Source organism: Parambassis ranga, chromosome 16 (assembly GCF_900634625.1).
Source record: "Parambassis ranga chromosome 16, fParRan2.1, whole genome shotgun sequence".
Taxonomy (NCBI): domain Eukaryota; kingdom Metazoa; phylum Chordata; class Actinopteri; family Ambassidae; genus Parambassis; species Parambassis ranga.
The window spans coordinates 6,759,686-6,775,716 of NC_041036.1; the positions used below are offsets into that span (position 1 = coordinate 6,759,686).

The 16,031-nt window shown below is 41.3% G+C and overlaps 2 protein-coding genes across 4 annotated transcripts; both read right to left on the reverse strand.

Annotated features, from left to right (window-relative positions):
• Positions 1 to 3,861: 3,861 nt before the first annotated feature.
• LOC114448085 (fucolectin-1-like) lies at positions 3,862 to 5,658 on the reverse strand. The gene is made up of 4 exons (XM_028424783.1): positions 5,506 to 5,658; positions 5,058 to 5,358; positions 4,527 to 4,666; positions 3,862 to 4,334 (listed from the first exon to the last, which is right to left on the reverse strand). Exons 1-4 carry the CDS (start codon positions 5,537 to 5,539, stop codon positions 3,976 to 3,978), a joined length of 834 nt encoding a protein of 277 aa, XP_028280584.1. The 5' UTR covers positions 5,540 to 5,658; the 3' UTR covers positions 3,862 to 3,975.
• A 3,178-nt stretch (positions 5,659 to 8,836) lies between these two features.
• zhx1 (zinc fingers and homeoboxes 1) lies at positions 8,837 to 16,031 on the reverse strand. 3 transcript variants are annotated; one of them, XM_028424778.1, is made up of 9 exons: positions 15,537 to 16,031; positions 15,241 to 15,295; positions 13,846 to 14,179; positions 13,291 to 13,754; positions 13,014 to 13,217; positions 12,671 to 12,886; positions 12,348 to 12,512; positions 10,913 to 12,124; positions 8,837 to 10,779 (listed from the first exon to the last, which is right to left on the reverse strand). In XM_028424778.1, exons 3-9 carry the CDS (start codon positions 14,054 to 14,056, stop codon positions 10,495 to 10,497), a joined length of 2,757 nt encoding a protein of 918 aa, XP_028280579.1. In that variant the 5' UTR covers positions 14,057 to 14,179; positions 15,241 to 15,295; positions 15,537 to 16,031; the 3' UTR covers positions 8,837 to 10,494. The 3 variants fall into 3 exon arrangements, with proteins under 3 accessions (XP_028280579.1, XP_028280580.1, XP_028280581.1); XM_028424779.1 differs by lacking the exon at positions 15,241 to 15,295; XM_028424780.1 differs by lacking the exon at positions 15,537 to 16,031 and having other exon boundaries at positions 15,241 to 15,386.

Consider the following 16,031-nt stretch of genomic DNA (forward strand, 5'->3'; position numbering starts at 1 on the left):
ATGCTGATGAGAAAACGGTGATGTAGCGCCCAGACGCACTGACACTGTAGTTATTGTATTGCCCTGGTGTGAAGCTTGTGATGTTTATATACCTGAAAAAGAGAAAAGAATCCACATACAGTTAGAGGGACAGAAACAGAAACATCTTTTAAAACATTGTAACATTCTGCGTTATATTAGACTTTATGCTGATCAATGGAGCTTAAAAATATTTAGAGTGCAGTTTGCCAAAAACTCTGCAGCCTGCAGTGCTTCTTTATCCATTTAGGTTGTTTTACAGTGGTTTACTGACTTTGTTCTGTCTTTACAGGATATAAATTTGCTTGCAAAATAAGAATATCTGATGGCAAGATATTTGGGGATTAATGATCTATGAAGTTGAATCTCTAGTGGTGAACAAGTGTCAATTAACATTGACTAGAGATTCAAACAATTTCAAAAAAGAACATGTGCAATAAATAAGTCAGATGAAGGTATTACGTGCTGTTGGCTGTGAAATGGTCCTTCCGAGAGTTGCTGATGTGAATCTGAGCATCCTTTAATAAAGCATTCCCATGTTCTATATTGTATATAGTGACTGAGGAAATGTCATAGACACCCAGCAGATCAATGTTCCACCAGGAGTTGGCCTTCTTATCAGTATGAGAGCATGTTGTAGTGTTCCCATCAATTGCTTTGTCAGCCTCGTGCAGCTCTTTAGTGGGGTTAATGTAGGTTGAAGACTGTGTTACGTTTTTTTGTGTGAGATTCAAATTTTCTGCATTGCAGACAGCTGTAAAAGCACACAGAAAATAAATCACAGTTAGCTCAGAGATGTTGTGGTACTTTTGACAAAAGTCATAAGAAGGGATTTTTGATATGCATGTATTGTTGAAAGTCCATAAGATACAGGGTTTCACAGTAAAACAGAGCTGCACTTACCAATCAAAGAGATGAGCAACAGACTCCTCTGCATCTTTTCTTTTGTAGGAAGAAAAACCAATGTCACAAGCTGGCAAACTTAACGACTTAAAATCCACGTCTGTGAATCTGAACTGTAGCCCTGTGTTCAAAGAGTCAACTGAGAACTTTTCCTCACAGCTGACTGATCTTACAATGAGCCCTTCCTCCAGCCACAGCTACATTTATATGGCTAAAGCTGTCCATATGGAGTTATAATGTAATATCTGTCAAATGACTTTTCCATCTTATTTGCCTTTGTCAGTTTTCCAGCTTTTCCCATTATGTTGAAATTTGCCTCACTGGCGCAGATGCTTCATTTCCCTATACAGCTCATTCCTTCCTGCTTCTGATTAAAGCAGTCAACTGTTTGTCAGGTGTTAAGTGAAATTCAAAATGCTAATAAGCCTTCCTCAAACAATCACTGTATGAAGTACTGCATCATGCAGCTGTTTTGCATGCATCATTTTTTCCATCCCTTTTTGCATTTTCTTAAAGAGGCACAATGCTTCTCATACAAGTGCACATCTTGATCAAAATTTATTGGGTTTTGTCCTCAAACAAGTATAAAATATAAATCTTTTCTAAATCAAGCCAGAGCCTCGTGAACAGCTGGGATTTAAATTAACATTGCACAAATCGTCTCACAGCTGGTAGCTTCAAGCTGACTCCCTACTCCCCATATGGGGAGTTCAATGTAGGGCACCATACAGTGAACTCATTGTGAAAGCATTTTCAGACATTCCGGATTTGTGATTTTCTGTCGCCGTTAATGACGTCATTGCTGTCACAAATCAAACAAGCCGATCTCTGCCGGCTAATAAATCTCTGTTGTTAGCAGTTATAATTTGTGCCTTTATAGCCCAATAAACGTTTTACGCAAAACACAAATAAAGCAAACACAACTTCCATTCCCATTCTATTAGCCGGTCTGTGCAATGCATGATGGTACATATTGCTAACAGTAGTGACCATCGGATGGACACTACTTGTCAAGATGCATTGTGGGATACATTGAGGGCCCTATAATGGGTCTATAACTTCTCACTTAGAATTCGGAAAGCACTACAAAATGGCGGAGGCTCTATAGGGGCCATATATAGTGATTAGGGAGTGATTTTGAACACAGCCAAAGATTTTTCCTTTTTTCTTTTTAGCTTTCTAATGCAATGGTGCAGAAGCGCTCGCACACACACACATACTGTGTTTAATCACTTTATGACAGATACTCAACACACTTTTTATGTGTACTGGAAATGTTAGCTCCATAGACACAGACTGTTTTTGTGGTTGCTTTTTTTTGAATTATCTGGTTCCTCAAAACTTTGCAAAAATTTGCACTTAACTTCCAATAAGTCCGCTGAATTCCTAGAATTCCATGTTATGGTTTACAGATGAGGCATATCAGTTCTTGTTAGATGTTTACAGGACACAGATCAAAACCGCTGCAAATGTCTTACCTGTGTCTATGGAACCAACTGTAACTTAATACTACAGCAAATGAAAATATGCATTGTGCTGAAAAAGAAAACGAAAAGAAATAAGTTTAGTTTAGGTTTAAGAGTGAATCGTGCCAATTAGAAGCAACAACTTGGGGTAAAAACTATGTCAGAAAACAGAAGGCGAAGATTTCACTGAAAAAAAAAACACACTTCCATCTATACGTACAGTATATTACAATTTTGACAAGGTGTACTTTTTTGTAACCAAAAAGATGGCTGCTGTAGAATGAAAACATCTGAATCTCTGACTGCTGTACGAAACATTCCCTCCACTGGTCTCTATTTGCATCCATGCATCATATATTGTGCTCATACTGCGTACTGTACTCTGATTTGGATTTTAGTGACACTTATACTCTTATACTCTGTACTTAACTGTAATGAATGTAACATGATACCCTCTGGCACAAGAATTTCCTTCGGGATTAATAAAGTTTTATCTTATCTTATCTTATCTTAACATGTCTAAATACAGAGAACGAGTGAGGACTATAGCAGGAGTACAGCAAAGGACACAGACGTGACGTATGAGAATAAGAGGAAAGCACCCAGATCACAAGGTTAGCTCTTTGCTCTACTGCACAAGGTTAACTGGGATACATGATGAGTGTTGGCTTGTAGAATCACACCTCAAGGAACAGACATGACACTTTGGAAATAGACACTGATTACACTGTTACACGGCAATGCTGAACAGAACAGAGCAGAGGTTGGAGTAACTTCTGCAGAGAGAAAATCAGGGCATGTAAAGCAATGTAAATTCACAAATTTCTGCCGGTTCTCGACTCTGACCTCTTGCTGCTGTCACTCTATAGCATAAATGACAGCACCTAGATTAGCTGGCTCAAATTTGGATTAAATTATTAGAAAGACAAAAGAAAATAGGTTCACGTCTCTTCTGTTGAGTTCTGATTCCACAATTTTGCAACCAAAGTACCAAAAAGCCACTTGGCAACACTGACTGAACTCTAAAATGGATTCTATTACAAAAACACTATTCTATTGTACAAATTGTATGAGTCTGTCTTGTTAACAGGGATTCCACTGATGCCTGGACAGAGCTGTAATGACACAGTTTTCTTAGATACAAAACCATTCAGAACAGACTGACTATAGTAAGGAAAGAGCACACTGTAAAAGACTGTGGGCTGGATACCTGCAAGCAGAGTGAAGCCTAACCTGTGCCACATCGTTAGCAGAAAGCTGGAGCTCAGTCTTACGTCTTTCTAACTTACTGTGCATGTATGTGCAGTGCAGTCAGGAAGGTATCAGCTATTAAAGCTACACAAGCAAATAAGCCCAGATTAGACTTCCACTTTGCTAAGTACACCAACCCAGAATATTGTATGTACACACTTTGCTGTTGTCATGGTTATTGCATGCAGTATTAGACAAACCTTAGCATTTTGAATTTGTCATGTTCACACTACCCTGGACCTGAACCCATCAGTATATTAGAGGAAAGCCTCACACTTTGCACCTGGGACGGTGGAAGTCAAAAGCAGGCGGTGCTGCATCACCCTCTGCACAGCTACTACTGGAATGTATCTTTTGAACAGATGAAATTATGCTTCTCTCCATCAGGCGTAGGAACCCACAAGTAGTCTGATTTACGCATGACAGCACTCTCATCACAGTTGTTTGTTGTGTTCCTCTCTGGATCCCAGCGATCAAACTTTACCACGTGATCACTGATCCAGAACCAGAAGTTCAGGGTGCAGGTGTAACGAAGGCCAAGCCACACATGAGCAGAGACCGCATTCATGGCCTCCAGCTCAGCCCAGGCCTGGGTCTCTTCGTTGATGATGGAAGCCAGTTCCATGTTTTTGTCTCTGCAGTGTTCTAGGGCTTCTACCCACGTCTTATCCTGTGTGATCAGTTTAAAGGGTGAAGCTAGCAGAAAAGAACACGGTGAAATGATCAGAAAGCAGAAGCTGCCGTTAGCATTCAGAATGTAAAACATAACAATTAAAATTTGATCCATCACGCTTTTTGTCCACTTTTAATATTGAAGAGATATTTCTGCATAAACCTATCAGCAGCTACTGATGAGCTGATGAATTTGGATAGAAAACATTTCTTTACCTTTCTTTGTGGCGTTGATATTGATTTCACACACAACTATAAATTTAAGTGCTGATGAGAAAACGGTGATGTAGCGCCCGGACGCATTGACACTGTAGTTATTATATTGCTGCATTTTGAAGTCTGTGATGTTTATATACCTGAAAAAGAGAAAAGAATCCACATACAGTTAGAGGGGCAGAAACAGAAACATCTTTTAAAACATTGTAACATTCTGCGTTAGACTTTATGCTGATCAATGGAGCTTAAAAATATTTAGAGTGCAGTTTGCCAAAAACTCTGCAGCCTGCAGTGCTTCTTTATCCATTTAGGTTGTTTTACAGTGGTTTACTGACTTTGTTCTGTCTTTACAGGATATAAATTTGTTTGCAAAATAAGAATATCTGGCGGCGAGTTATTTGGGGATCAATGATCTATGAAGTTAAATCTCTAGTGGTGAACAAGTGTCTAGAGATTCAAACAGAGATACATTACAATGTTAAAAAATGTAAAAAAAAAAATGTGCAATAATAAGTCAGATGAAGGTATTACTTGCTGTTGGCTGTGAAATTGTCCCTCCGAGAGTTGCTGATGTGAATCTGAGCCTTATCTATATTACCATTGTTACTATTTTTATTGTATATAGTGACTGAGGAAATGTCGTAGACACCCAACAGGTCAATGTTCCACCAGGAGCTGTTCTCCCCTTTAGTATGAGAGCATGTCTCAGTCTTCCCATCAATTGCTTTGTTAGCACTGTACTCATCTTTATTTTGCGTGGGATTATCGCACCAGGTTGAAGACTGTGTTACGGTTTTTCGTGTGAGATCCAAACTTTCTGCATTGCAGACAGCTGTAAAAACACACAGAAAGTAAATCACAGTTAGCTCAGAGATGCTGTGGTACTTTTGACAAGAGGCATGAAAGGGATTTTTGATATGCATGTATTGTTGAAAGTCCTTCAGATACATTGTTTCACAGTAAATGAAGCTGCACTTACCAATCAAAGAGATGAGCAACAGGCTCCTCTGCATCTTTTCTTTTGTAGGAAGAAAAACCAATGTCAAAAGCTGGCAAACTTAACGACTTAAAATCCACGTTTGTGAATCTGAACTGTAGCCCTGTGTTCAAAGAGTCAACTGAGAACTTTTCGTCACAGACGACTGATCTTACAATGAGCCCTTCCTCCAGCCACAGCTACATTTACATGTTTTTTTTCCCCTAAAGCTGTCCATATGGAGTTATAATGTAATTCATAGCATTTTGCATCTTATTTGCCTTTGTCAGTTTTCCAGCTTTTCCCATTATGTTGAAATTTGCCTCACTGGCACAGATATACATGATACTGCTTCATTTCCCTATACAGCTCATTCCTTCCTGCTTCTGAGTAAAGCAGTCTACTGTTTGTCAGGTGTTAAGTGAAATTCAAAATGCTAATAAGCCTTCCTCAAACAATCACTGTATGAAGTACTGCATCATGCAGCTGTTTTGCATGCATCATTTTTTTCCATCCCTTTTTGCATTTATTTAAAGAGGCACAATGCTTCTCATACAAGTGCACATCTTGATCAAAATTTATTGGGTTTCGTCCTCAAACAAGTATAAAATATAAATCTTTTCTAAATCAAGCCAGAGCCTCGTGAACAGCTGGGATTTAAATTAACATTGCACAAATCGTCTCACAGCTGGTAGCTTCAAGCTGAAGATCGCAGGGGACACAGGGAAGTTTTTTTTTTCTTTTCAGCGTTAGCAGAAGCGCTCGCACACACACACACATACTGTGTTTAATCACTTTATAACAGATACTCAACACACTTTATATGTGTAGTGGAAACGTTAGCTCCATAGACACAGACTATTTTTTGTGGTTGCTTTTTTTTGTATTATTTGGTTACTCAAAACATTTGCAGGTAACTTCCAGTAAGTCTGCTGAATTCCTAGAATTCCATGTTATGGTTTACAGATAAGGCATATCAGTTCTTGTTAGATGTTTACAGGACACAGATCAAAACCGCTGCAAATGTCAGTTAAATTCAGGAGTGATGCACGCATTTATTAAGGCAGAGCGTCAGGTTCTTCATTCCTATCTGTGTCTATGGAACCAACTGTAACTTAATACTACAGCAAATGAAAATATGCATTGTGCTGAAAAAGAAAACGAAAAGAAATAAGTTTAGTTTAGGTTTAAGAGTGAATCGTGCCAATTAGAAGCAACAACTTGAGGTAAAAACTAAGTCAGAAAACAGAAGGCGAAGATTTCACTGAAAAAAAAAACACACTTCCATCTATACGTACAGTATATTACAATTTTGACAAGGTGTACTTTTTTGTAACCAAAAAGATGGCTGCTGTAGAATGAAAACATCTGAATCTCTGATTGCTGTAAGAAACATTCAACCGACTAACATGTCTAAATACAGAGAACGAGTGAGGACTATAGCAGGAGTACAGCGAAGGACACAGACGTGACGTATGAGAATAAGAGGACAGCACCCAGATCACAAGGTTAGCTCTTTGCTCTACTGCACAAGGTTAACTGGGATACATGATGAGTGTTGGCTTGTAGAATCACACCTCAAGGAACAGACATGACACTTTGGAAAATAGATACAGATTACACTGTTACACGGCAACGCTGAACAGAACAGAGCAGAGGTTGGAGTAACTTCTGCGGAGAGAAAATCAGGGCATGTAAAGCAATGTAAATTCACAAATTTCTGCCGGTTCTCGACTCTGACTTCTTGCTGATGTCACTCTATAGCATAAATGGCAGCACCTAGATTAGCTGGCTCAAATTTGGATTAAATTATTAGAAAGACAAAAGAAAATAGGTTCACGTCTCTTCTGTTGAGTTCTGATTCTACAATTTTGCAACCAAAGTACCAAAAAGCCACTTGGCAACACTGACTGAACTCTAAAATGGATTCTATTACAAAAACACTATTCTATTGTACATATTATGAGTCTGTCGTGTTAACAGGGAATCCACTGATGCCTGGACAGAGCTGTAATGACACAGTTTTCTTAGATAGAAACATACAAAACCATTCAGAACAGACTGACTATAGTAAGGAAAGAGCACACTGTAAAAGACTGTGGGCTGGATACCTGCAAGCAGAGTGAAGCCTAACCTGTGCCACATTGTTAGCAGAACGCTGGAACTCAGTGTTACGTCTTTCTAACCTACTGTGCATGTATGATGCACACAGTGGGGAAAACATTTTGAGAGCTCGTCAACATGTAAAAAAAAACAAAAGAAACAGAAGAAAATTAGACCTCATTTCAAATTCTAGTGGCAGATAATGGAAGAAAAGTGTCACTCAAAACATAAAAAAAGTGCAGTCAGGAAAGTATCAGCTATTAAAGTTACACAAGCAGATAAGCACAGATTAGACTTCCACTTTGCTAAGTACACCAACCCAGAATATTGTATGTACAAATGTTGCTGTTGTTTGTCATGGTTATTGCATGCAGTATTAGACAAAGGCAGGTATACCTTAGCATTTTGAATTCATCATGTTCATGGCCAGGCACTTGTCACATTGTCGCCCACAGCTAACAGACGATGTGGCGTCTTGTGTGACAAGTGTCTGTTGACAAAACACATTTCACTTAGGAATCCTAAGGTATCTGTTTAAGGACAGTTTCTGATGTAACTTCAGAGTACCTTGGCATCTTTTAGCGTCAAAAAAAAAAAAGCAGAGCTTGATCATGCATCACAACTCAGTTTAAACAGGTCTTCCGTTTAAGGTTCACTCCAAGGTTTCTGATTTCAGAAATTTAGTTTGAACAAGCGTACGAGCCATGTAGGCACATAGGTTTACCTGCAAAGCTTCATCAGAGTCTCTCCCCTATAACAGCAGTCAGGACAGTTTTCAGTCTATTGTCCCGTCACCTTAAATGCAGTAAAGCATGAAGAAAAACACAAAGAGGAGCATTATTTGGTAGATTTCCCACCACACGGGGACTGCTGTGCTGTGCTGTAACACTTCACCACGTTCGTTTTCTGAACACTTTTTTCAGTTTTTCGTGTAGCCCATCTGCGCGTCCGCTTGTTGCTGCAGACAATTGGATGAGACGGAGAACAGCTAACATTTACAGAAATGTCTTGGGAAGTGCACATCATGAGTCTAGAGTCTTTTTCATTTTACAAAAGGAGGAGAAGGGCACCGTTAACACGGGGAGGGTGACTGGAACACTTCTCATGATTTAAAGCAATAACACAAAACAACAATTATAACACAGTTTTAAAAACGACAACAAAAATACTAATAATGGGGCTCAAATTGTGCAATTTAGTGGCAGAAAGTGGTGGGTGATTGTTCTACATGTTTTTTTTTTGAGCAATATAAACATCCAACTATGAAACACATCTTGTTAGAAAAGTGGATACAATGGTTATTTTCACTGTGAAAACACATCAAGAATAAAAAAGGCAAAATACTGGTTAAGTTTATAGTCATACAAAACAGATTTGGTCTCTCAGAGCCATTTCATGGTATAGTATGAGATTAAGGTGCCTAATCAGGATTTAGTCCACTATCAAGTGGACAAAGTGCATTTTTCTAAGTTTTAGGTGCTTCAGTTTTTTCTCTCTCTCTCTCTTCAGTGCAGAACGGAGTCAAATTTAATTTGAAATACTGTCAAAACAGTGTTTCTTAAAATTCTTGGGTCAGGACCCAAAATGATTCACAGGCCTCATGTCGGTGATTTGATGCTGACTACAGTCTTGTAAATGTGATTTGTGGAGTATTTTACTCAGATCTTACATGTATATGGTTTGGATAGAACCTCTGCTTCAATCCATTAAACACTGCAGCATTTTCTTCTGTCCTATTATGTATTTTTGTTTTTCAGTGGAGCCTCACAGTGGCCATTTTTTTTTTAGTTTGCAAATGGTGCCTTTGCTGTAAACTGTAGCTCACTGATCAGGAGACAGCACATTCAGCTTTGGCACAACAGCCTCATACTGTCTAAATCTATGTAACCCCGATTTAAAAAGGTCAGAATAGAACAGGATGTGTTTTATCAAAAAGGTTAAGCAATAAATGTAAAAACATGATTCATAGTGCATATTAAACACATTCTGTGGCATATCTCTCCCATTAGATCGTATAACACGAATGAAACAATGAGCCAGTAAAAAGGGAAGACTTAAGTAGACATCCTGTGTTGTTTAAAAGCATCATGGCGTTGGCATTCATTCAGCATTAAGGTACTTTTTCTGCTCATCGCGGCCATTATTGGCCTTCATCTTTGACGGATAATGTCATCATCAGTCCGTGTCAGCACAAACAGCCTGCTGATAATGATGACCTTGTCCTTGCAATGATCTTCACAGGTGCAACAGAAAACATGTAATAAAAATCATCCCCATGCTTGTATGCTGGTCTCACAGTGGGATGTTCCACAGCAGTGACATCTAGCTGTGATACGTTTTCAAGCACCTTTCTAAATGCAACAAGCAAGTCTTTTTTTTTTTCTCCGAAACATTCATAAAGTTAGAGATTGAAGTTTGTACTTAGGTCTGTGCTCATAACAGCCTCCTTCTCAAGGAAAAGTAACATCACAGGGGGGGAAAAAATCTCCCTTCATTTAAGCAAGGAGTGCAAATTTAAAAAGAAGCATGATGAAGTTATCTCCTATGTAAAAAGGATAGATGAGTGTGTCTGGATTTTGGGGGTTTCAGCTCAGCTTAAAGATTGCACTTCATGGCGTTGCTTTGTGATAAAATATTGTGAATAATTACTGCTTTATAGCCTTTGATGAGCCTGTTAGCATCGGTAGGGTTTGATTTTTAACCTTACTATTAAGGGGGGAACTAAAGCTAATAGTCCATGTGTTAGTCTTGTGTAGATATGATTCAGAAACAGTGACTACACATGCAAACCAGTGGCAACAAAACACTTGGTTTAGCTAACTTTCTTCCAGCATATATCACATGTTTCTCCTGTAACATTCTGGGCAGTTTCACTCTGCTTCCCATAATCTAGTCTTCAGAAAGGGACAAAGATTTTCTGACGCTACGTGACGGCTCCCAAACCTCACTGTCATCCGTGTCATCGCCGTCGTCGTCGTCCTCTTCTTCATCTTCTTCATCTCCCATTCCTGCATTGGTCTGGTCCTCCGAAGCCATTGATGCGTCTCCTCCTGCTTCCTCTTCGTTCTCCCCTCCTGCTTCACCTCCACCTTTTCTCCTCCTTGCAGTCACCTCCTGGAAGGGATCTAACCCCATGTCCAAGCGTCGCTGAACCTCGGCAAACCACTCCCTCACCTTTTGATAGTAAAAGAAACACTTTAACAGGGGTGTATTTTAGATGATGAAAAGCGAGAAGCTATGATGTAAGATGGATTTTACATGACTAAGGTTTTAATAAATGGAGCCAATGAAATATTAAGTTCATTACCTGCTCATAGCTCATGTTGGTCTTAGTGACAAGCTCATCAAGATCTTGTTCGTTGAGGAAATGGTGCTTCAGGTAGTATTCCTTCAGAATATCTCTACTAGACTTGAACTTCTTTGATGGAGGTAATCTGTCAACATCTGTGCTGGAGGAGGCAGACCTCCTTGGCTGCTTCCTGGTTCGGGATCTTCCCCAACCACGATTTCGACCACGTCTTTTTCGACCACCGCTGCTCCCCATTTTCCCACCTCCTCCACTATTCGGTCCTTCGATGTTGCCGCTTTGGTACTGAAAGAACCATTTCAAGTTTCCGTTCTTCCAGGAGTACCGAGAGTCCCCGAACCAGCTGACGATGTAGGATCGGGGAAGGCCACTCTCTTCAGACAGCTGATCGTACTCCTCTGGTGTGGGCCACTGGGTCCGCACAAAGGCACTTTTCAGAATGTGGAGCTGCTCCGGGGACTTTTTACTTTTATCTTTAATGTCTTTCTTGCTGGTGCTGGGCAGCTGCTTACTGCGACTCCCAGGAGGAGTTTGGCTACCCCTACGAGATGAAGAGGCAGAAGGAGAAGAAGACGTTGCTCCTCCATCTCCTGCTTTAGCTCCGTCTGTCTCATTTTTTCCACCCTCAGAAGAATCTGGGGAAGAGGTGCTGGCGGTCATCTTCCGTCTCTCAGTGAACCATGCATCTATCTCCCTCCGTGTCAGTTTAGTCTCTGTCCTCAGACGGGTCAATTCTTCATCTGATGGAGTGATGCTCCTCTCAAAACTTTCCTCCAGCACCACTAGCTGCTCTGGCGTCTTCTCCTTAAACTTCTGCAGTGTAAAGTCTGGGAACGGGTTCCACGTTTTAGGCCGAGTCTCCTTCTCTTTTGCAGGTGGTGTACGTGGAGGATGGGGCGAAGTTGGGGTCTCATCACTTGAGTCAATGACAATGGTGGTGCTTGCAGTGCTGCTACAGCTGCCAGCTCCTCTACCCCCTCCGTCATTGAAAATAATGACATGGCTGTTCTTGGAGTTGCGCTGATTGTACCGGGTGTCACTGAACCATTTCTTGATCTCCCCCTTTGTCAGGTTGGTGAGTTTCATCAGTCGGGCGATTTCTGCATCAGTGACAAAGTGATTTTTCAGATAGCTTGCTTTCAGCTCTGCCAGCTGCTCTTTGGATTTCTTAGGTCGCATACTGAAGGTGTCAGCACTGAGGGCCGAGTTCTCCTTGGAGAAAGAAAGTTAATAATGTGTACATTAATAAATTGTTTCTGCAAAATTACCATTCATCTGCAAACAGAAAATCAAAATGGCCAAAGGTGAGATGGGTGCAACAAGTCATTCAATTCATAAAACAGAAGTGACACCAAGTAACCACTTGGTACACTGACTGAGGTCAAGAAACCATAACATTTCTTAGCAATAAGAATCAAGCCATATTTGTTCCCACCTGTGGAGAAAGTGAGGGAGGCTGGACAGTGGTAGCCCGTTTCAGCTCGCTGTTTGTCAGGGTGGGCTGGCAGGAAACTCTGCTAGAGCTCTGGGACTGACTGGGTAACCCTGCCACTGTCAGGGTGATGGGACTGGTCACTGGAAGGTTCCCCCCTGGTCCAACCTACACAGAGTAGGCAGCCATAGATGTGTTGGTTAACAACATCACATACAGTTTCGCACCATGCTGCATTAATGCTGTGCTCAAGTGTTCAGTGTTTTGTGAAATATTCCAAAATTAATGGCAAGTCTTTACTGTCAAATGTGTGTTTCCTTACCTACCTGTGTAAACACAAGGCCAGGCTGGCCCACAATCTGGCAGGTTTGAAGGATGGACTGCAGGCCATTAGCAGCAGCTGATAGTTGGTGAGCAGGTATGACAGTGATGGTCTGAGGCACTGTGTGCACTGTGCCATTAAACTGTTTCCTCCTAGCCTCCTCCACTTCCTCTGGAGTCCAGCTGACACCATGCTTCAGTCGCTGGGCTGAGAACCACACCTAGACAAGAATCAATGACGTATGAGGTAACCTTTTTTTTTTGGTACAGTGTAAGAGTCAACAAACAATCTATTATAGATTATCTGTTGACAAGCTCTACTGATACCATGTGCCTACTTTTATCTACCTTGATCTGCTCCTCTGTAAACTGTGTCTGTGCTGCCAGGCTGCTGATTTCAGCCATGGAGGGGTAAGGAAACTTCTTGTATGTGGTACCAAGCAGAGCGTTGGTGTCCATAGCTGCACTGTAGGAAGGGATGCTGCTGAGGGGTATTAGTAGCTGGGGCTGAGCTGCTGCTGTGTTTTGCTGGGCCTGGAAGGCAGAAAGCACCTGGAACAAATAAGGAAAGTGAGATCATACTCAACCTCTCATGATTTATATCTATGTTATTTAGCTTCTCTACCTGTGTAAGACCTGCAGGCAGAACTGTGGGGTTTAAAATAGATGACTTCCTCTGCTGCTCTAAGGCCGGGCTGACCAGCAAGCCGGCACCCCCGAGCTTCATGGAGTCATGGAGCAGCATCTCCACAGGTGTCATTGGGCCCAGTGGAGCTTCGATGGGCTCCTGCTCTCCTCCGAGCTCTCCCTCGCCACCTCCTCCAAACCCCTCAGCAGCCTCATCTGCAGACTTCAGGGACACAGCGATCCTCTTGGGTTCAGATTTGGTCTTCATCCTCATGATCGGGGTCTTGCTGAGAGAGATGGCAGACACCGCTGTGGGATCCCCACCTCCCTCCTCAGGGGCGTCACACTGTTGTTCCTGGCTTGGCTGGTCACTGCTGGGATCCTCAGGAGGATTTGCAGCAATGCGCTTCAGTGAGGGAGCAGGGACGTCTCCATCATCTGCAGTGGAGACACTTGGTTCATCTGCATTACCAATAATAATATAATCAGAATAATAACTGTGACACGTATTTCCCATATTATTTCTGTTAATTCAAATTTACACTGCATGTACCCGAATCTGGTGGAGTAGGGACGACCACTACGGCCTGATCCAGCTCCTCTGCAGTCGGCCCCTCCTCTGTTCCCTCCTTCACCTTCCCCTCCTCGTCCTCCCCTGCCTCTTCGTTCTTTGTCTTTTCTGTTTTGTCCTCCACTTCTTCCTGCTCCACCACATCAGAAGGTAGCACCATGCAAGGTGTGGTGGATTTCCGGCGGCTCGACATTGTCAAACCAAAACTCTGTTTACTTCTACTGGAGGTGAAGAAGATTTTGTGGCAAAATTGACACAGCTCACATATCGTAGGTGATAGTGTTCAATTGTGAGTAGGTCCTGAATTCATGGTTTTCTGGGGGGAAGACACAAAGCAGATTTTTAACAGTCAGACTGCTTTACTGGAAATTTACCTAACGTATTTGATTAGGAACAAAGCTAGGTGTGGTCACAAGTGCATGATCTCTAAGAAAACATCAGACAAATCAAGAAGATTATGAGTTAATATTTCTGGATTAATGACTGTTGGTGGTCTGGTCTCTCCTTAGGTTTCAGGGACATCTGGTGTACTTTGAGGCCATTGCACTGGAAAAGTCCATTGCACATAGAGCAGCACACGTTTGTTTGTTTGTTGTTTTAGTGGCGCAAAAGTAGAAAATCTTTAGACTCTTCTAGACTTTGACCTTTTGTCATCTACACCTCTGAGACATTTGAAATTGCTCTTAATGTAAACTGTTGTATCAAGGGTTTAGATTGTGTTCAATAAACAATAATTAATAAGAAATTCATCAGTGACTAATTATTTTGCAGTATTTTTACCCTCTATTAGCAGATGATGAAAACACTTTTTGAAAACATTAATATTCTTTAATCTGTGACCAGGCCTATATTTACCATACCTTATAGACAGAGGTCTGATTTTGACCAGAGACAATTAAAGTTATGCTCTTCCCTTTAAAATTGAGATGTGTAACGTCAGAGTGTCCTAAGAAAGCGCTATATAAGTTCGATGTATTATTATTATCATTACTATTATTGTGCCAAGAACTAAGGAGCTGTTCAGAAACTGGCTTATAGATGCCCATGTTTTTTAAAGATCCCCAAAATATTTGAATTAAATATTAATCTGATCTATTAACTTGAATTAATAATGTGCATATAACATGAACATAAATCCTCGTTTCAGCACATTTTCAACAATGAACAGTGGAAAGACATGGGGGGGGTGGAACACTGATAGAATATTCCAGCAGTGTTAGCAAGGACCATTATTATAACAACACCCAAAAAATAATCTGAGGAACACCAAGGGCATTCTTAGCTTTGTGGCACACAACACCACTGTACAACAAATATTTAGGATCAGTTTATATATCTGTGCATTAAGAGTATAGGAGTGTTACAACAAATATTCACCTGTAAAGACACCACTGTAACATGCTTTGGAGTCCCTTCTCATGGCTGGTAAAGTCTAACAGAGGATACAGTGGTTACAACAGTACGCTATGCTGCTCTGCCATGATGAGATCATTTGTATTAACAGTTAGCAGCTCAATAATGTGGAGGTGTGAGCTAGCTAATTCGTTATTATTAATGTTATAGCAACACATTTCTGTACGAGGAGCTCTACAGCATCTAGCATGTGTGCAATGTGGGCCAACTAGCCAGTGTTAGCCGGGCCAGTCATTATTATTGTCTGGCGGTAAACTTACTGGAACTACTGAAATGTGCACTGTGTTGCTACCAGGCTGTCGCGACGAGGCGAGGACTGATTTCCTGGGTCTCGGCAGAGCAGCCTTCAGGATCTGTTTGGCGGTTATCTGTCGGTATCTCTCCTTCCCCCCGGCTAAACCATTCAGCCCCAGCCTGGCCGGGACTGCAGTAGCGTTTTAACGTTATTTGGGCTTTGCAGGCTCTCCCAAAACCCAGCCGAGGGAGGCAGACAAGACAGACAGGCGGACCGGTCTAATGGCTACGGCTCTCGTTTGCAGATGCTGGAAACACCGGACATCTCTCTCTCTCTCCCTCCCTCGTCGGAGCAGGTTATTTTTGAGCCAGTGGCGCGTCTTTGTGAAAGTTATAACACCAGACGTTCGGCAGACACACTCATAACGCACCTTGTTGTTTTGCTGACCTAATTCTCAGATATTTTTTTAACGGCAGATTTTTTTAATGATCAAACGGCGTCGTCATTCAATGTGATACGT

Excerpts from the sequence above, each read along its gene's own strand:
- LOC114448085 (XM_028424783.1), bottom strand. The coding sequence starts at position 5,539 with ATGCAGAGGAGCCTGTTGCTCATCTCTTTGATTG. Across the intron at positions 5,359-5,505 it reads GTTGCTCATCTCTTTGATTG|CTGTCTGCAATGCAGAAAGT; the intron begins GTAAGTGCAGCT and ends GTGTTTTTACAG. Across the intron at positions 4,667-5,057 it reads AATTTCACAGCCAACAGCAA|GTATATAAACATCACAGACT; the intron begins GTAATACCTTCA and ends TCTCTTTTTCAG.
- zhx1 (XM_028424779.1), bottom strand. The coding sequence starts at position 14,056 with ATGTCGAGCCGCCGGAAATCCACCACACCTTGCATGGTGCTACCTTCT. Across the intron at positions 13,755-13,845 it reads CCCTACTCCACCAGATTCGG|ATGAACCAAGTGTCTCCACT; the intron begins GTACATGCAGTG and ends TTGGTAATGCAG. Across the intron at positions 12,125-12,347 it reads CTCCCTCACTTTCTCCACAG|GAGAACTCGGCCCTCAGTGC; the intron begins GTGGGAACAAAT and ends TCTTTCTCCAAG.